General features: G+C 36.2%; 1 protein-coding gene across 1 annotated transcript; it reads left to right on the top strand.

The window, feature by feature from the left end:
- The first annotated feature begins 4,389 nt into the window (after positions 1–4,389).
- Positions 4,390–7,995, top strand: LOC131979639 (perforin-1-like). The gene is made up of 2 exons (XM_059343699.1): positions 4,390–4,913; positions 6,841–7,995. Exons 1-2 carry the CDS (start codon positions 4,390–4,392, stop codon positions 7,982–7,984), a joined length of 1,668 nt encoding a protein of 555 aa, XP_059199682.1. The 3' UTR covers positions 7,985–7,995.
- Positions 7,996–21,012: the final 13,017 nt, after the last annotated feature.

The following is a 21,012-nucleotide window of genomic DNA, read 5'->3' as shown; positions in this document are numbered from 1 at the left end:
AAGCAAGTAAGTAAGTAAGTAGGTATGTAAGTAAGTAGGTAAGTAAGTAAGTAAGTAAGTAAGTAAGTAAGTAGGTAAGTAGGTAAGTAAGTAAGTAAGTAAGTAAGTAAGTAAGTAAGTAAGTAGGTAAGTAGGTAAGTAAGTAGGTATGTAAGTAGGTATGTAAGTAAGTAAGTAAGTAAGAATGTATGTAAGTAAGTAAGTAAGTAAGTAGGTAAGTAAGTAAGTAAGTAAGTAGGTATGTAAGTAAGTAAGTAAGTAAGTAAGTAAGTAAGTATGTAAGTAGGTAAGTAAGTAGGTATGTAAGTAAGTAAGTAAGTATGTAAGTAAGTAAGTATGTAAGTAAGTAAGAAAGTAGGTAAGTAGGTAAGTAAGTAAGTAAGTAAGTAAGTAAGTAAGCAAGTAAGTAAGTAAGTAGGTATGTAAGTAAGTAGGTAAGTAAGTAAGTAAGTAAGTAAGTAAGTAAGTAGGTAAGTAGGTAAGTAAGTAAGTAAGTAAGTAAGTAAGTAAGTAAGTAGGTAAGTAGGTAAGTAAGTAGGTATGTAAGTAGGTATGTAAGTAAGTAAGTAAGTAAGAATGTATGTAAGTAAGTAAGTAAGTAAGTAGGTAAGTAAGTAAGTAAGTAAGTAGGTATGTAAGTAAGTAAGTAAGTAAGTAAGTATGTAAGTAGGTAAGTAAGTAAGTAAGTAAGTAGGTATGTAAGTAAGTAAGTAAGTAAGTAAGTAGGTATGTAAGTAAGTAAGTATGTAAGTCAGTAAGTAAGTAAGTCAGTAAGTATGTAAGTAAGTAAGTAAGTAAGTAAGTAAGTAGGTATGTAAGTAAGTAAGTAAGCAAGTAAGTAAGTAAGTAAGTAAGTAAGTAAGTAAGTAAGTAAGTAAGTAGGTAGGTAGGTAAGTAGGTAAGTAGGTAAGTAAGTAAGTAGGTATGTAAGTAAGTAAGTAAGTAGGTAAGTAAGTAGGTATGTAAGTGGGTATGTAAGTAAGTAAGTAAGTAAGTAAGTAAAGTTTATTCAAATAATTCAATAATTGTTTGAGGGATATAATTAGGAGACACTGTCCTCCATTTGGACAGCAAGTTTTTTCAAGCCATATTAATGTTTGTAGCTGGTGGCGTCCTCAAATGATGAATGAGGTGGAAGTGAGACTGAGGTTAGTGTCACATGTGAAACCATGGCAGTAGAAAGGGAACTATATAGTGTTTGGGGTGAGCTCTACATTCATATGAAAGCTGCTCAGTGTTGCATGAAGCCGAAACAGTTTGACTTCCGTGCATGAAAATACCAGATATTCACCAGCCTTTTTGCAGCTATGAGGCCAGTTCGTAAGATTCTTCTGCTGGTTGTTTGGGTTTAGCCCTCATCTACACTATATTAAGTTAAGTCAAAGTTTATTTATAGAGCACATTTAAAAACAACCTCAGTTGACCAAAGTGCTGTACTAGTTATTAAAATACACACTGTAAAAAGGTGTTTAGTCTAAAAACCAGATCAAACAGTAAATCTGAGGGAAATGATCTTGCTGCATGGACAGATAATTTACCTTGACAAGATTTATTAAATTAAGATTATTAAATCTAGAAATAAGCATGTTGAACACTTAAAAAAAAAAAAAAAAGAACCTAAAAAAAAAGAACTCTTAAAACATGATAAATGATCTAACACTTCTAGATCTGTAAATGTGGAAGTTCGAGTGTGTGAGCCTGAGATCCGCCTCTGTCCAGTGCCTAATCAGTCCCGTCTCAAAACATAGCCGTTGCTATGGAGACAGTCTTCCAAGGCCTCCAGGCAGCAGCAGGTAGTCAACAGGTGTCAGTGGGAGGTTGGGAGGGGGATTGGAGAGTCTCACTGGAGAATTCAATCAGGGCTGTGAGAGGGGAGGCCAGATAAGATCGGAATTTGGGATGTAGGCGAAAGATGGCAGCCGTTTTCTGCTACTCAATCTCGATATGATGTCCACATTGGTCTCCAAATCGAACCCGTCGCTTTTCCAGAGCCGTCAGTCGCTCTTTGATCTCATCCAGGGTGCGGTTTGTGGCCAGTCTGGGGCCACGTTTACACATAGCAGGGTATTTAGAGAAACCAATATTTTCCCCCCTCCGTTTCCAAAAAAGTTGTCATTTACATCAACCCAAATGAGGGAAAAAGAACAATAATTGGAGATTTTTAAACGTCTACTTCTCCGGCATAATTTCACCTAGAGACTCCATTTAAACTTTAAACAGTAGACACAAGTCTTGTGTATCGGTGTATTAATCCACGTTTCGATAGGTCATATAGTTTTTTGTCAATCCCTGTTCAATGACCATGATCATTTTTGGAGAAATTCTGAGATTATAATGGGTGTGTATTGCACGGAATGTTCGTGTCACAGTGTGTGACATCATCGGCAGAGTGTAGAGGGAGAGAAAAAACTGTCAAAAAATAAGTTTTAAAACTGCGCTCCAGGCCGCAAATTCCACTCTACAGAAATAATTTATACATAGAAACGTAGGAAAATTAGTCTTCTCCCTCACAATCCTCTGGTAAAGCTGTCAGAGTTATAGTTTGGGCGTAGGACGCACAGATGATCCACCAACACGCACCAACAGCCTCATTGGCTCCCATATTAAAAACGCAGGAAGATTTCTGAAAAAGGGAGATGTAACAGTTTTTTTAGATCGCTCTAACAAAGCTATTTTTTCATTTTTCTGAAAAAAAAACATATGTAGACGTTCAGGAAGAACTCAGGACGCTCAAAGTGAAGTCGGATCAATGATAGTTATTATGGTTTTGCCAAAAACCATAATACCTATTAAGCATATTATTACTTGTTTGTATTAAAGGGACAAAAGCATACTAACTACTAATATCCAGAATATTCACATCATAGAGACCATTAAGTGTTCTTGGAACACATTTGTGTTGCATCTTCTTTGCAAAATGCAACACTGTGGTGTACGTGCTCAAAATGTGGTGATTGTGGTGACTCTGTTCTCTCCATCCAGTTGTACTAAAGGGAATTAATGTGAACCATTAATGTTTGTGACAATAAATCACCCAGAGCCCGACTGCTGCTGCTGCTGTTAATCACATTCTCATCAAAACACAACCTCAGATCTTCAAAAAAGAAAAAACTGCCAGACAGAATGAGGAACCAACAGAGTTTAGAGTCAGAACAAACATCTTAGTTTTCTAGTAAACAAGTTGGATTTTATACACACACACACACACACACACACGCACAGATACACACACACACACACCCCTCATACACACACACACAGGTACGCACACAAACACAGGTACACGCACACACACACACACACACACACAGAAACACAAGGACACAAACACAACCACACACACAGACATACAGACACATAAACGCACAAACACACATACACACAAACAGACACACACGCACATACACTCAGACACACACACACACACACACACACGCACACACAGGCACTCAGACACACACACACACACTCAGACACATGCACACAAAGACACACACACACGTAAACAAAGACACACACACACACACACACACAAATACACAGACACACACAGAGACAACCACACACACACAAACATGTAAACACACGTAAACAAATACACACACACACACAGCCACTCTAGGTAAATGTAGCTGTTATTAATAATGTGTGAGATCCAGACTCCTCCTCCTAGTTTTTGCTATAATAATAGTTCAGATATTGTTTCTGGTGAACAGAGCTGGCTGTCCCCCGTCACGGTAAGACCCCCGACCCCTCCCCTGGAGGAAACTCAACTTTCTAACAGGGTTAGCAGCTAAATTATCTGTTATATTGAATTCTCCATATTCCTCTGTCATTAGTTTCATCACATCCAGTTCATATGGAAAACAGATATTAAAAAATGTGCTTCGTTAAAGTGATTCTGTGTTCATGCTTTTAACCATGGGTCTCAAACTAGCGGCCCGCGGGCAAATTGTGGCCCTAGTGATGATATTTTGTAGCCCCCACCTTGATATGAAAGTTTAATGTGAGTTTTATATGAATGGCACTATGTGGAAGGTCCCTTTAATTACTTTTTTCGGTAATTTTGTGTCTTTTTTTTGGTAATTTTTTTGTCTTTTTTTGTAATTTTGTGTCTTTTTCAAGTAGTTTAGTTTTTTCTGTCATTTTGTGTCTCTTTTTAGTTATTTAGTGTCTTTTTTTGTAATTTTGTGTCTTTTTTGGGTCATTTTGTGTCTTTTTTGGTCATTTTGTGCCTTTTTTTTGTTATTTTGTGTCATTTTTGAGTAATTTAGTTTTCTCTGTGATTTTGTGTCTTTTTTTGATCATTTTGATACTATCTCCAGCGGCCCCCAGGTAATTTGAGACCCCTGATTTTAACTTCCTGTTGCTGTTTATTTCCCGGTCCAGATGTTGAGGTTGTGGCAGGTCCTGCTCCTGTGCTGGGCCACGAGTCCTGTGTGTCTGCCGTCCAGGGTCCGAATCACCGGGACCCCGCAGGAGTGTGCAAAGGCTCCCTTCGTCCCCGGCTACAACCTGGGTGGAGAAGGCTTCGACATCGTCACAATGGAGAGAAAAGGCGCCTACGTCATCGACACCGAAACATGGAAGCTCGGCAACGACACCTGCAGGTTGTACCGGAACAGCTACGCCGACCAGCAGCTGCAGAAGGTCCCGGTGGCCGTGGTGGACTGGAGGACCCTCCCCAAGTGCAGTCTAAAGGTCTCCGGCACGGCCTACGATTCTGTGGAAACCCTCGTCAACGACTCCACTTCATCAGTGTCCAACGATTGGAAAGTCGGCCTTGAAATCCCTGCTGGTCCTGGTGCTGGCGTGGGAGGTTCCCACTCCAAGGAAGCAAAGTTTGGTATGGAGAAGTCCAAACAAGACCACTACAACTTCTACCGCCATTCTGTCTACTGCAGCTTCTACAGGTGAGCATGTGGGCCGAGGTTATTATAGTTAACGAGAACTCACGAAATAACCAAAACTAGAACTGAAAAAACATTTTCTTTCACTGAAATAAAAAAATAAAAACAAGAGTTTTTTTTAAAAAAAACATAACTAACTGAAACTGTATTTTGTGGTTACAAACGAACTAAAACTAACTAAAATTATAGTGAAAATGTCCTTCGTTTTCGTCTTTGTCGACTTTTTTCATATGTTTTTTAAAGCGCCGTAACAAAAAACGAGGTGACGTGGAGCGCTGCTGTCCACTTCACTCCAAGTTACAGACTTGAAACTTTCTGTTTGATGCTCCTCGGTCATGTAAAACCAAAGATATGATTGTTTTAATTTGATAGTACAAAAATATTTATTCAAGTGTTAAAGTAGGATGTGACGAGGCAGGCGTGGCATTCTGTAAAAATGGAAAAAAGAGTCTAATCATCTAACACTGTTCCTATAAATCAGCGTTTCCCAAACTTTTTTAGCCGTGCCCCTCCCTTCTATGTCCCGACCGGGTTGACGCACCCCCAATCCTCCACACCTTAAAAAAAAAAAAAAAAAATGCAATAAGCTTTTTTATTGCCATTTTTGAAATTTGAAATTAACCTTTTGAAATTGACAAAAAAAACGTGTAAAAATGACTGAAAAAGACACAAAACAACCAAAATTAGATGCAAAAATGACCAAAGATGACACAAAATTATCAAAATAGACACAAATTGACCAAAATAGATGCAAAAAAATTTACAACAAATGACACAAAATTGAATAGCCTGCATTTATTAATTAATATTGCAGTTTTTGATTGAACATTTTACAGAGGAATGTTTATTTACACGTCTTTATTGTGTGTGGGGAAAAAAATGTAACTGTGAAATTATCAGACCGCCATTATATTTTTCATCTTGTGCATCCCAGGGACCACACTTGTTATGTTTTTATGGTATTTTTTATGTATAGTTTTATTATATTTGAATTTTACCTTTATATGTTCATATTTGTAACCTATGTTTTACATTTTTCAGGTCTGACACAGTATATTGAGCATATTCATGGGGTTTTATTGTGAGAAATAGTACAATTTTTAGTTCAGATTTCATGATTTTTGTGTATTTTTGGGCTTAATGTGTTAATAAAGTGGGTTAAAGTGAAAATAAATAATAGTCAGATCATGTTGAAGTTGTGCTGAGAAAATACCAAATAGTATAGTAAATATTATGTTGTATATAAAGGGCAAATAGGTTCAGACCCCAGAGGGTTAATTTCTCTCATCAAGCTTTTTGAAATTGGACGAGTCGCCCTGACTGCTGCATGTCTACAGATATAGATTGTGTTATGAATATTAATTTTATTCTATCAGCTGTGCAACAAGTTTGCAGAGCAACAGTATCACACTTCTTCTTCTTCTTTCTGTGACTGAAGCTCATTAACAGGGGGTTGTTAAAAACTCTGTCTTTCTGTATCTCTGGCTACTGTAAATAAACCATTACATCATTCAATTGCTCCACTAAGGTGTCGGCCATCTTGAAAAATGGCCGCCATCTTGGAATTTCAAGTAACTGTGGGTGGGTTATTGTCAAGTGACCAACAGAGACTGCTCATGCCAATTTGTATGCTTGTATCACCTAATAAACCATTATATCACTTAACTGCTCCACTTGGGTGTCGGCCATCTTGAAAATTTCAAATGTCTCGGACAATTTTCTTGTTAAGTGACCCATGGAGAGTGTTTATGCCAATTTTGACCCTTGTATTATAAACTGAACAATTGTATCACTGAGCCACTCCACTATAAACACCTTTTTTTGCAGTGCAGATATTCTTTGTTTCAGTACTCTGGATAGTTGGGAATAACAACAATAAATGAAACAGGACTGTGATGACTAATATCTATATTCTTCCTGTGCTTCACAGCTACAGAATGGCAACCAAACCTCCACTGAGTCCTGAATTTAAATCAGACGTGAGCTCTCTTCCATCCTATTCACAGAAGACAGAGACGGCGTTTCTCAACCTGATTGACACATACGGGACACATTACATCCAGCAAGTGTCTCTGGGAGGACAAATTAAAGCCATCACTTCTGTCAGGACCTGCCAGGCGTCTCTGAGCGGTCTGACGGAGACAGACGTCAAAGACTGTCTCACAGTCGAGGCCTCTTATAGCTTTAGCAGCGTTAGCGTTAAGGCCATGGCTGCACACTGTCAGGCAGAGAAGAAGAAGCTCGGCCACGATCAAAGCTTCAGCAGCACGTTTAGTGAACGCAACACCAAGGTGATCGGTGGACAGATCAACGATGCTGACGTCCTGTTTCAGGGCCAATCGAACCCCTCCGTCTACAACAACTGGCTTGTTTCTCTGAAAACAACCCCTGATGTGGTTAAATACAACCTAAAGCCGATTCACACCATCCTGCCCAGTGGTCACCCCGCCCAGGCCGGGCTGAAAGAAGTCGTAGAGAAGTACATCGCCAAAAACGCTGTGTTGAAAAAATGCTCTGAGACCTGTCAGATCGGCCACAGATCCAGCAAAAGGGATCCTTGTGCTTGTGTTTGCAACAGTAATCAGAATGTCAGGTCCAACTGCTGTCCTGCTGGGAAAGGTCTCGCCACTTTAAAGGTCTTTAAACTCTACGCACAAGGCTTGTACGGCGATAAGTGGACTAAGACAGACGGGTCAGTGGAGGTCAGATATGGGGATGATAAGGTTAGACGCACTAATATCATCAATAACAACGACAATCCCAAATGGTCCGAGACGTTTGAGTTCGGAGCCATTCAGATAAACATGAAAAACCTGCTTAAATTCGCTGTTTATGACCAGGATACGTACTGGAACAGCGATCTGCTGGGGGAGTGTTCGTTTAAGCCGCGTCGTGGCGTAGTCAGCGAGGCGTGCATGTTTAATCACGGCACCTTCTTCTTCTCCTACGAAGTCGAGTGTGCACCAAGTCTCAGTGGAGACCATTGCCAAGAATACATTCCCTCCGCTATGAGTCCATCTTTAGCCAAGGTCTTCTACACCAGAAACGGGGTCCTTCTTGGAGAGACAGGGTAGATTATACTGTAAAAAGGTGTTAAAAACCAGATCAAACAGTAAATCTGAGGGAAATGATCTTGCTGCATTGACAGATAATTTCACTTGACAAGATTTCTTAAATTAAGATTATTAAATCTAGAAATAAGCATGTTGAACACTTAAAATAAGAAATTAACTCTTAAAATAAGATAAAATAAGGCTGCACGCAGCGATGAATATATATTGTTGATATCTAGATATTTTCGATTGGTTTTATTCATAATGATTTTGGTTATTATCAAGAATGTTTCCATGACTGTAGATGTAAAAATGACTAAAAAAAGACACAAAATTATCAAAAATATATGTAAGAATGACCACTGAAAAGACACAAATTGACAAAAAAGACATAAAATGACCATTAAAAAGATACAAAATGACCAAAAAAGATGTGAAATGACCAAAAAAGACACAAACTGACCAAAAATAGATACAATGATGAAATTAACTCTTAAAACAATATAAATTAAAGCTGCCAGCAGCAGCTTTATATTTAGAAGTGTTAGATTATTTGTCTTGTTTTAAGAGTTAATTTCTTATTTTAAGCGTTCAACATGCTTATTTCTAGATTTAATAATCTTAATTTAAGAAATCTTGTCAAGTGAAATTATCTGTCCATGCAGCAAGATCATTTCCCTCAGATTTACTGTTTGATCTGGTTTTTAAACACCTTTTTTGCAGTTTAAACTGTATCAGTCAGTCCGGTTGAGCTCAGCTTTGATGACAGAATAAGGATTTGATTTTATGATTATCTTGCATATAGTTAGTAGCATCTTTCACACTGTCACTTTTTCATTTGTATTACTTTTGTTTGCAATTATAGCAACATAGGTTCTCAATTTCTCAAATGTAATCAAATTGTGTGTTTTTGAGAAATGGTGTTTTTCTTCTGCTTTTTTCTTGTTAGTGATTAAATCAATAAAGCAATAAAGCATTCACAAAGACAGCACATGTGTTTGTCTGATTTATGAATTAACTATACTGCCCCACAGTAACTACATTATAAGTCAAAATTGAGTTATAACTAAAAATGAACTCCTTGATGCCTGTTTTATCTTGTGACAAAGTTTTAGATTTCAATTTTGCTTTATTTCAGAGAAATAATTATATAAAAACCACAAAATCAACTCAAAACCACGCAGTAATTACACTTACCACAGTCTGCTTTGTATATATATACTAATTTAAACATAAAAACAATAAAAAAAATTATAAGTTTATTTGAAAGGGAAATTATTATCTAGATAGTGATGAAGTAAAAAAGTGAGATTAAATGATATTAAGACTAAAATATAGTGCAACTTGTTGTAATATTACGGTAAAATGATAGTAGCACTGTTGATTTCACGTTTAAGATTGCCATTTTATTCCATATTTTACTGTAAAAAATAAAAAGTTTTTCCATCAAAAGAAACGCTGTTCTGCCATATAATTGACAAGAAAATACTTATAAATGCTGCATAAATTAAAGATTTTACCTTTAAATATGACAGTATATTTCTGTTAGAGATATGGTGTTTAGTACATTTAACAGTGAGAAAAAGTATTTAAAAAAAAATTAAATGCAGAAATTACAGTGAAGCTTGTATATATATTACATTATATTTTTGTTACAAACACGGTGCAAGAGTATTTTACCGTGGAGTAATGTATTTTATTTTTAAAAACTGTAAAATAATTTTATAATTTTGTATCTTTTTTATTCATTTTACATCCTTTTTTGGTAATTTAGTTTTTTCTGTCATTTTTTTAAGTCATTTTGTGTCTTTTTTAAGTAATTTCGTTTTTTCTCTCATTTTGTGTCTTTTTTTGGTCATTTTGATACTGTCTGTCTTTTTAAAGTAATTTAATGATTATTCAGTAATTTTGTGTCTTTTTTGGATCATTTTGTGTCTTTTTTTTTTCTTTTTGTTTTTGGTAATTTTGTGTCTTTTTTTGGTTATTTTGACACTGCTTCCAGCAGCCCCTCCAGGTAATTTGAGTTTGAGACCCCTGCTCTAGTTTGTGGTTGTAAAGTTTCATGAGGTTGTGATTATAACAGAGCTTATAGCAGGTAATTTTATACAGAGAGGTCAAGTTTAAAAAATGCTCTAATCCTACAGCTGCTGTTTAGTTTTGATCAAGTATAATCTCAAATCTTTCCCTTACTCACAACATGTAGGGTGCAGGTCAAATACTGCTCCCTGGGTCATGAGTTATGGGGAAGGAAGGGGAAACTCTTCATCATAATCATATCATGGTGACTTTGTTTCATCTAAAGAAAAGCACATGACATGTAGGAGTCCTATAACGTGTTAGAGTGGGAGGAACAGAAATCTAAATAAAGGAAGTGAAACCTGTTTGAATGTCTGTTTAAAACACAACAACAGTTAAAACACTACAGACAGAATGAAATTATTTTATACACATAAATTAAAAACATAAACGTTTTTTTCTTCCTCAAAACTAATAAAATCATGTATGTAGCAATCGTGTATGTGTCTATATATATGTGTGTGTGTGTGTGTGTTTGTGTGTGTGTGTGCGTGTGTATGTGTGTGTGTGTGTATGTGTGTGTGTGTGTGTGCGTGTGTGTGTGTATGTGTGTATATATATATATATATATGTTTGTGTGTGTGTGTGTGCGTGTGTATGTGTGTGTGTGTGTGTATATATGTGTGTGTGTGTGTGTGTGTGTGTGTGTGTGTGTGTGTGTGTGTATGTGTGTATATATATATATATGTTTGTGTGTGTGTGTGTGCGTGTGTATGTGTGTATGTGTATGTGTGTGTGTGTGTGTGTATGTGTGTATATATATATATATATATATGTGTGTGTGTGTGTATGCGTGTGTGTGTGTGTGTGTGTGTGTGCGTGTGTGTGTATGTGTGTATATATATATGTGTGTGTGCGTGTGTATGTGTGTGTGTGCATGTGTAAGTGTTTGTGTGCGTGTCTGTGTGTGTTTGTACATGTGTGTGTAAATGTGTGTTTGTGTGTGTGTATATAGGTGTGTGTGCGTGTGTGTGTGTGTGTGTGTGTGTGTGTGTGTGCATGTGTGTGTGTGTGTGTGTATGTGTGTGCGTGTAAATGTGTGTTTGTGTGTGAATGCGTGTGTGCGCGTGTGTGTGTGTATATGTATGTGTGTGTGTGTGTGTGTGTGCATTAACTGCAAAAAGCATCCAAAAAGAGTTGGTTTCACTAGAAGTTGTTCATGTTGTGATCTAAGGGAATACTGTTTAGACATGTCATGTCAGTAGTTTGGCTCCGCCCCCTTCAAAGACTAAAAACAAGCAGAAGTGCTTTAAAATCAGTTCTGTAGCTAATTGGGAACCAGTGCAGGACTTTCAGATTGAGGACAATGGTTCTGTTCTGGATCATTTGAAGTGGTTTTTAACTGTTTAACTGTTTTAGGAAGTCCTGTGAAAAACGAATTCAATAGAATAAATAAAGCACATTCATGTCTATAGTAACAGTCAGCTAGCTTCAGGTCTTTTCAATTCTCAACAGTTCAGGTCTGCAAAGCTATTAAACATTTCATTTACAAAAAACACTGGAGGCTCAATGTCTAGCCTGTAATGTTCTACTCATGAAAAGCTTGTCACAAACCATCTATTGACACCTCCATCACACCACAAAAAGGAAGTTTTTAAAAAACACACGCACAAACCCCATGACAGATAACATCTGCTGCCACTCGACACTCTCAGCTTCCCTTTTTTAAAGTTTTTCTGAGACCTTATAGACTTGTCTTTTCACAAGGAACTTTTAGCAACCAAGTTAAATTCCATCCATTAGGCCTATAGATGACATTTCTGCAATAAAACTTTAGGGTACTCAACATTTCTGGGTTTACTATTGGGCCTATGGGGATTATGGCTAGACTATACTGCCCTACAAAGTCTAACTGCAGTAACTACACCAAAGGTAGAACTGAGAAAAACGGTTTTAAAGTTTTTTAACGTTTTTTAACTGGCCAGCCAAATTAATTCTAGGTAGGTCAGTGATATGACACTTATTTCTACATGTATTGATGACGTCATTTTTATGCTCAAAAATCATGATGATTAATTTGACCTTTGACCCCAAACATATAGTAAGTGCACTCTGGTTTTGCTGTTAAAGGTACTAATAGTAATGCAAAAACAGTGTACTTTCAGCTTTTATATTTTGTTTTCAGTGAATAAACATTTAAAAATGAATTATGTTGTAAGTGTATTTAAAAGTGTTTAACAACTCTATTCAAATATTTGTGTATTTTAGACTTAATATTATAAGGTAATGTTATATTTTAGTCACTAATTTTATCTCACTTTTCTACTTAATTACTATGTAGATAATAATTTCCCTATCAAATAAAATTATAATTTCTAATATTCTTGTCTTCACTATTCAACACAATGAAGAAATACAAGGCTACACTGCTTTTGTTTTATATTAAAATGCGTAAATATATCCAAAGCACACCTTGGAAAGTGCAATTACTTACAAAATTGAAATCTAAAACTTTGTCACAAGATAAAACAGACATAAAGGAGTTCATTTTTAGCTATAACTCAATTTCGACCAAAAATGTAGTTACTGCAGTTAGGCTTTGTAGGGCAGTATAGGACTTCAGCAAAAATTAGTTTCTCATCAACCTCTTTTTGACCTTTGATGACTTCTGTGTAGCCTACTTGTAATTTTACTATCCATAACTGAACTCAGTATGAGCAGAGCTTTCATTTGAGCCTAATATTAAGGCTCTATGACGACTTTGAAAAATGGACATTTAAAGAGCCAAAAATTGGCGGCCATCATGAATTTGGGTCAAAAATAGGTCAAATCAATAAATTTACATCATTTATGAATTTCTTGACCCAAATAGTCTCAGAAACCATGTATTATGCAGTACTGTGGTCCAAACCATTAAAAAGATAATTTCCAGCTTGGCTGACGGTAGCCATTTTGGATTAAGGGCACTCAAAAATTTTCCCCACATTTTTGAGAGGGGCACCCCGGCTCAATTTCTTATTTAACCCTTATAGGTGACAAATCCAGTGAGAAACCAACCTTCGCTCTCCACGGTCACGGAACTGCTATAGATGACCCAACTACCAGCTGCTCTCTATACCTTTTTCTGTGACTGTATTTTTGGTCATTTTGTGTCTTTTTTAGTCATTTGTACATCTATTTTTGGTCAATTTGTGTCTATTTCGATAATTTTGTGTCCTTTTTTCGTAATTTTTACATCTACAGTCATGGAAACATTCTTGATAATAAACACTTGTCTTTAAATGTGAGCAGGTGGGACACCAGAGTTATCAGGAGTCTTTCCCAAATCTTTTCAAAGTCTTCTGATGTATAGGTAGCATGAGATACATTCACAATACAGACGATCCGCATCTGTTAGGAAGCACCAATCCTAACATGAAACACACCAAATTTTCGGGGAGAAACTCAGCTAAAAGCCTCTACCAAGCATTGCCACCCAGACAAAACATAGTTCAATCCCCGAGCAATCAAATGGGCATGTGACAAAAATTCGAAAACAGGGCATGTCCACTTTAGTGCTTCTGCTAATGTCACCACTTCAACCAAACCACACAAACGGTGTCCAAGCCAGGGACTCCGCTGCTTATAGAGATATCATAGAGTCTCATCACCTTTGCAGTGAAAACTCGGCAAGCTAGCCCCGAAAGAGTAGCAAAATAAATCCACAAAACGATAGAGTATGTCTTATCTTAGCTGTTTTGTGGTCAGAAGTTCTATTCCAGTGCAAGAAAACGCTGCTAATGTCTACTCCTATGTCTCTGCTTTAGTTTCAGACCAATCACCAAGGTACTGGTTGTTTACATTAAGACAAAGGGGCTTTGAAAGTGTGAACTCCTGGTGCAATATACCACTTTTTCTTTAGATGTAAGCATCTAAACTTAATTATATTACTTACTTAATTCATATATATATATATATATATATATATATATATATATATATATATATATATATGAATTAAGTAAGTAATATAATATATAATATATATATATATATGAATTAAGTAAGTAATATAATTAAGTTTAGATGCTATTATATATATAATATATATATATATATATACATATATATATATATATATATCTTTCAAAACATATTTTTCTATAATGTTATGATTTGAAAATGATGTTGTGATTTGAAATGATGATGTGTGTTATATTGTGTCTCAGGGTTCCGTGTGTTCTGTGTTCTGATGTCTGCACATAAATTAGAACACAGAACACACAGACAGTCTGTAAACACAGTTGAAGTCTATTAGAGTGTATTTAGAGTGTGAGCTCTCCACAGACTGGACAGACCACTGGGCAGACACACTGTGGATCTGCTTGGATTGGAAATACTACTCAGAGTTTTTACATGTTATGTAGTTTTTTATTTACTTTGTGAAACCTGTGGATCAAGGAGACACAAGGGGAAAGTGGAAGCCTTTTTCCTGCATGTTGCCAGAGCCATGTGCAGAGTCCTGAATATAACGCTGAAAGAGGTAGGGATCCACGTGCTCACACTAAGTTATGTCATGTTTTGGTTACTGTGTTGCAGTGCAAGGTTTCTGTCTCTGAATTTATTGGGTGATGGTGTATGTCCTCTCCTGAAGCCCACTAAGAGTTTAATATAGTGGGGGATCTTTATTTATTTATTTATATTAACTGCAGAGACCACATTGTGCTGTTTAGCAAGAAACAAAATCCCCAAGTCCACTAATGAGGAATCTAAAGTGACAGTCACTGTTAGGAAGTTTGTTTCTGTGATATTGTGAACAAGGTTATGATTATTTGTGTCATTGTTGCTGTTAATACCTGCATGCATTAAAAGAAGGTCTCTTGTGTGTTTTTCTTCACAACTTTAACTCACATTTTGGAGCTTTTTCTTGCCCACTGGATAGAAATGCCATAATATGCTTTTTATTAAGTTTTGCTGTTATAGTTTCTGATAGAAGGTCTCTCCTGTGTTTCTTCCAAAGGAAAACTCCAATTTTAACTCTAAACTAAAAGGGTTTTGGGTTGAGTTGTTGTCATGAGAGGCATCTTTATTTAGTTTTATATTGTTTTTTGTTTCATTTTTGTGTTTTTTGTTGAAATGTACAGTACTGTGCAAAAGTTTTAGGCAAGTGTGGAAAAAATGCTGTAAAATAAGAATGCTTTCAAATCAGAATTGATATTTTTATCAAAAAACAAAATGCAAAGTGAGTGGACGGAAGAAAAATCAAAATCAATATTTAATGTGACCACCCTTTGCCTTAATTTAATTTAATTTAATTTAATCTAAATTAATTTTAATGGTTTTATTTCATTGTTGTTTCCGAAATGTTTGTCATTTTTACTGTCAAGACACTTGTAAACCTTGGAAGAAGGTCTCTCTTGTGTTTATCTTAAGGAAAAATCCAATTTTACTAAACTTTTTTGGAACTTTTTCTTGTCCATTGGAGAGAGGTGTCAAAATATGCTTCTTGTTATAAACATTTTATTTTTCACAATGAAAATCCACCTTGACATATAAAATGAATCTTTCAAAACATATCTCTCTATGATGTTATGATTTGAAAATGATGTTATGATTTGAAATGATGATGTGTGTGTTATTGTGTCTCAGGGTTCCGTGTGTTCTGTGTTCTGATGTCTGCACATAAATTAGAACACAGAACACACAGACAGTCTGTTTAAACACAGTTGAAGTCTATTAGAGTGTATTTAGAGTGTGAGCTCTCCACAGACTGGACAGACCACTGGGCAGACACACTGTGGATCTGCTTGGATTGGAAATACTACTCAGAGTTTTTACATGTAATGTAGTTTTTTATTTACTTTGTGAAACCTGTGGATCAAGGAGACACAAGGGGAAAGTGGAAGCCTTTTTCCTGCATGTTGCCAGAGCCCTGTGCAGAGTCCTGAAGATAACGCTGAAAGAGGTAGTGATCCACGTGCTCACACTAAGTTATGTCATGTTTTGGTTACTGTGTTGCAGTGCAAGGTTTCTGTCTCTGAATTTGTTGGGTGATGGTGTATGTCCTCTCCTGAAGTTCACTAACAGTTAAACATAGTGAGGGATCTTTATTTATCTGCTCACCATGAACTGCAGAGACCACCTTCTGTTGTTCATATTCCTCATTAGTTTCTTGCTAAAGTGACAGTCACTTTTAGGAAGTTTGTTTTTGTGATATTGTTAACAAGGTAAGATATATATATATATATATATATATATATATATATATATATATATATATATATATATATATAGTACTGCGCAAGGGTTTTAGGCAGGTGTGGAAAAAATGCTGTCAAATAAGAATACTTTTAAAAATAGAATTGATGAATTTTTTAAAATCAAAAACTAAATGCAAAGTGAGTGAATTTGATCACCCTTTGCCTTCAAATCAGCATCAATTCTTCTAGGCATTTGTTCACACTGCCTAAGACTTTTGCAAAGAACTGTCTATATGTATGTATATATTTATATAAATATGAGGACAAAAAGTAAAAATAACAAGAATATAGTCAGAATGAGAAAAAAAAGTTGAAAACATGAAAAGTCAAAAATGACAAAAAAGTTGAAAACATGAAAAGTCAAAATGACAAAAAAAAGTTGAAATCATGAAAAAAAAGTCAAAATGACAAAAAGTTGAAATCATGAAAAAAGTCAAAATGACAAAAAGTTGAAATCATGATAAAAAGTTGAAATCATGATTAAAAAAAGTCAAAATGACAAAAAACATGAAATCATGAAAAAAGTCAAAATGACAAAAAAAATGAAATCATGAAAAAAGTCAAAATGACAAAAAAAAATGAAATCATGAAAAAAGTCAAAATGACAAAGAAAAGCAGGTAGGTCATAATGTGTTTTTATTTTATTTTATGTCATTGTGGTTTTTGAAATGTTTGTAATTTCCACTGTCAAGACACTTGTAATCCTTGGAAGAAGGTCTCTCTTGTGTTTATCTTCCCAAGGAAAACTTCAATTGTACTAAACTGTTTTGGAGCTTTTCCTTGTCCATTGGAGAGAGGTGTCATAATATGCTTCTTGTTATATATATATATATATACATAAACATATATGTACAGTACTGCGCAAGGGTTTTAGGCTAGTGTGGAAAAAAATGCTGTGAAATAGGAATGCTTTTAAAAATAGAATTGATGAATTTTTTAAAATCAAAAACTAAATGCAAAGTGAGTGAATTTGATCACCCTTTGCCTTCAAATCAGCATCAATTCTTCTAGGCATTTGTTCACACTGCCTAAGACTTTTGCACAGAACTGTCTACATGTATGTATATATATATATGAGGACAAAAAGTCAAAATAACGAGAATATAGTCAGAATGAGAAAAAAAAAGGTGAAATGAAAAAAGTGAAAATGACAAAAAAGTTGAAATCATGAAAAGTCAAAATGACAAAAAAAAGTTGAAATCATGAAAAAAAAGTCAAAATGACAAAAAGTTGAAATCATGAAAAAAGTCAAAATGACAAAAAGTTGAAATCATGATAAAAAGTTGAAATCATGATTAAAAAAAGTCAAAATGACAAAAAACATGAAATCATGAAAAAAGTCAAAATGACAAAAAAAAATGAAATCATGAAAAAAGTCAAAATGACAAAAAAAAATGAAATCATGAAAAAAGTCAAAATGACAAAGAAAAGCAGGTAGGTCATAATGTGTTTTTATTTTATTTTATGTCATTGTTGTTTTTGAAATGTATGTAATTTCCACTGTCAAGACACTTGTAAGCCTTGGAAGAAGGTCTCTCTTGTGTTTATCTTCCCAAGGAAAACTTCAATTGTACTAAACTGTTTTGGAGCTTTTCCTTGTCCATTGGAGAGAGGTGTCATAATATGCTTCTTGTTTTATATATATATATATATATATATATATATATATATATATATATATATATATATATATATATACATGAACATATATGTACAGTACTGCGCAAGGGTTTTAGGCTAGTGTGGAAAAAATGCTGTCAAAAAAGAATGCTTTTAAAAATAGAATTGATGAATTTTTTAAAATCAAAAACTAAATGCAAAGTGAGTGAATTTGATCACCCTTTGCCTTCAAATGAGCATCAATTCTTCTAGGCATTTGTTCACACTGCCTAGGACTTTTGCACAGAACTGTCTATATGTATGTATGTATGTATATATATATATATATATATATATATATATATATATATATATATATATAGGCATTTGTTCACACTGCCTAAGACTAATGCAAAGAAGATGATGTCATGTGATGATGATGTCAGGTGATGATGATGTCATGTGATGATGATGTTATGATGTCAGGTGATGATGTCATGGGATGATGATGTCAGGTGATGTCATTTGGTGGTGATGTCATGTGATGATGATGTCAGGTGATGATGATGTCATGTGATGATGTCCTGTGATGATGATGTCATGATGTCAGGTGATGATGTCATGTGATGATGATGTCAGGTGGTGATGTCAGGTGATGATGTCATGTGATGATGATATCAGGTGATGATGATGTCATGTGATGATGATGTCATGATGTCAGGTAATGATGCCATGTGTGATGCCAGGTGATGTCATGTGATGATGATGTCATGTGATGATGTCAGGTGATGATGATGCCATGTGTGTTGTCAGGTGATGATGTCATGTTATGATGATGTCAGGTGATGATGTCATGTAATGATGATATCAGGTGATGATGATGTCATGTGATGATGATGTCATGATGCCAGGTGATGATGTCATGTGATGATGATGTCATGTGATGATGCCAGGTGATGATGGCATGTGATGATGTCAGGTGGTGATGTCATGTGATGATAATGTCAGGTGTGTTACCAACTGGCTCTAAGGTGGCAACAAGGAGGGAGGTCACACACAGATTGAGCATGAAAAAACTAATTTTATTTAACCTAATTTAAATAACTTATTTACAAATGAGTGGTGTGTGTAGATAAGAAAGGAGTCAATGATGTCAGCAGTGTGTGGATGCATGGGAAATATGGTGAGGTTTGTGATGTATGGTGCGACAAAACAAACAAAAGAAGCCACAGTGTTGGGCCTGGAGCCTGCTGAGAGAGAGTGAAGCTCTGCAGAAGGCCCTCCTTTACGCCTTCTAGAGAGCCCATCCCACATGGGCAGGTACAATCACAACCCTCCCACTCTACCCTCCTAACCACTCCCAGTACCTGCAACAAAAGCAGAAATAACAAGTAGGCAGAGTGGGAGGGGTCGTCACAGGTGATGATGTCATGTGATAATGGTGTCATGTGATGATGTCATGTGATGATGTCAAGTGATGATGTCATGGGATGATGATGTCAGGTGGTGATGTCAGGTGATGATGTCATGTGATGGTGATATCATGTGATGATGATGTCAGGTGATGATGATGTCATGATGCCAGGTGTTGATGTCATGTGTGATGTCATGTGATGATGTCATGTGATGATGTCAAGTGATGTCATGGGATGATGATGTCAGGTGGTGATGTCAGGTGATATCATGTGGTGGTGATTTCATGTGATGATGATGTCAGGTGATGATGATGTCATGTGATGATGTCCTGTGATGATGATGTCAGGTGATGATGTCATGTCATGATGACGTCATGTGGTGGTGATGTCATGTGATGATGATGTCATGTGATGATGTCAGGTGATGATGTCATGTGATGATGTCAGGTGGTGATGTCATGTGATGATGATGTAAGGTGTGTTACCAACTGGCTCTAAGGTGGCAACAAGGAGGGAGGTCACACACAGATTGAGCATGAAAAACTAATTTTATTTAACATAATTTAATTAACTTATTTACAAATGAGTGGTGTATGAAGATAAGAAAGGAGTCAGTCATGTCAGCAGTGTGTGGATGCATGGAAAATATCATGAGGATTGTGTTGTATGGTGCGAAAAAAACCAAACAAAGTAAGCCACAGTGTTAGGCCTGGAGCCTGCTGAGAGAGAGTGGAGCTCTGCAGAAGGCCCTCCTTTATGCCATCTGGAGAGCCCATCCCACATGGGCAGGTACAATCAGAACCCTCCCACTCTGCCCTCCTAACCACTCCCAGTACCTGCAACAAAAGCAGAAGTAAACAAGAAGGCAGAGTGGGAGGGGTCGTCACAGGTGATGATGTCAGGTGATGATGTCATGTGTGATGTCATGTGATAATGGTGTCATATGATAATGGTGTCATGTGATAATTTCATGTGATGAGGTCAAGTGATGATGTCATGGGATGATGATGTCAGGTGGAGATTTCAGATGATGATGTCATGTGGTGGTGATGTCATGTGATGAGAATGTCAGGTGATGATGATGTCATGTGATGATGATGTCATGATGTCAGGTGATGTCATGTGTGATGTCAGGTGATGATGTCATGTGATGATGTCATGTGATGTCAAGTGATGATGTCATGGGATGAGAATGTCAGGTGATGATGATGTCATGTGATGATGATGTCATGATGTCAGGTGATGATGTCATGTGTGATGTCAGGTGATGTCAGGTGATGATGATGTCATGGGATGATGATGTCATGATGTCAGGTGATAATGTCACGTGATGATGATGTCATGTCATGATGTCAGGTGATGATGTCAGGTGGTGATGATGTCATGTGTGTTGTCAGGTGATGATGTCATGTGATGATGATGTCAGGTGGTGATGTCAGGTGATGTCATGTGATGATGATATCAGGTGAAGATTATGTCATGTGATGCTGTCATGTGATGATGTCAGGTGGTGATGCCATGTGTGATGCCAGGTGATGATGTCATGTAATGATGATGTCATGTGATGATGTCAGGTGATGATGTCATGTGATGCTGATGTCAGTTGGTGGTGATGTCATGTGTGTTGTCAGGTGATGATGTCATGTGATGATGATGTCAGATGGTGATGTCAGGTGATGATGTCATGTGATGATGATATCAGGTGATGATGATGTCATGTGATGATAATGTCATGATGTCAGGTAATGATGCCATGTGTGATGCCAGGTGATGATGTCAT

Source organism: Centropristis striata, chromosome 1, assembly GCF_030273125.1.
Source record: "Centropristis striata isolate RG_2023a ecotype Rhode Island chromosome 1, C.striata_1.0, whole genome shotgun sequence".
NCBI classification, from domain to species: domain Eukaryota; kingdom Metazoa; phylum Chordata; class Actinopteri; order Perciformes; family Serranidae; genus Centropristis; species Centropristis striata.
The sequence above is the reverse complement of the archived record's forward strand: the minus strand, read 5'-3'. Positions and strand labels throughout refer to the sequence as shown.

Bases quoted from the DNA above. Each gene is read 5' to 3' on its own strand.
- LOC131979639 (XM_059343699.1), top strand. From the start codon at position 4,390: ATGTTGAGGTTGTGGCAGGTCCTGCTCCTGTGCTGGGCCACGAGTCCT. The intron at 4,914-6,840 runs GTGAGCATGTGG...TGTGCTTCACAG, and splicing joins GTCTACTGCAGCTTCTACAG to CTACAGAATGGCAACCAAAC.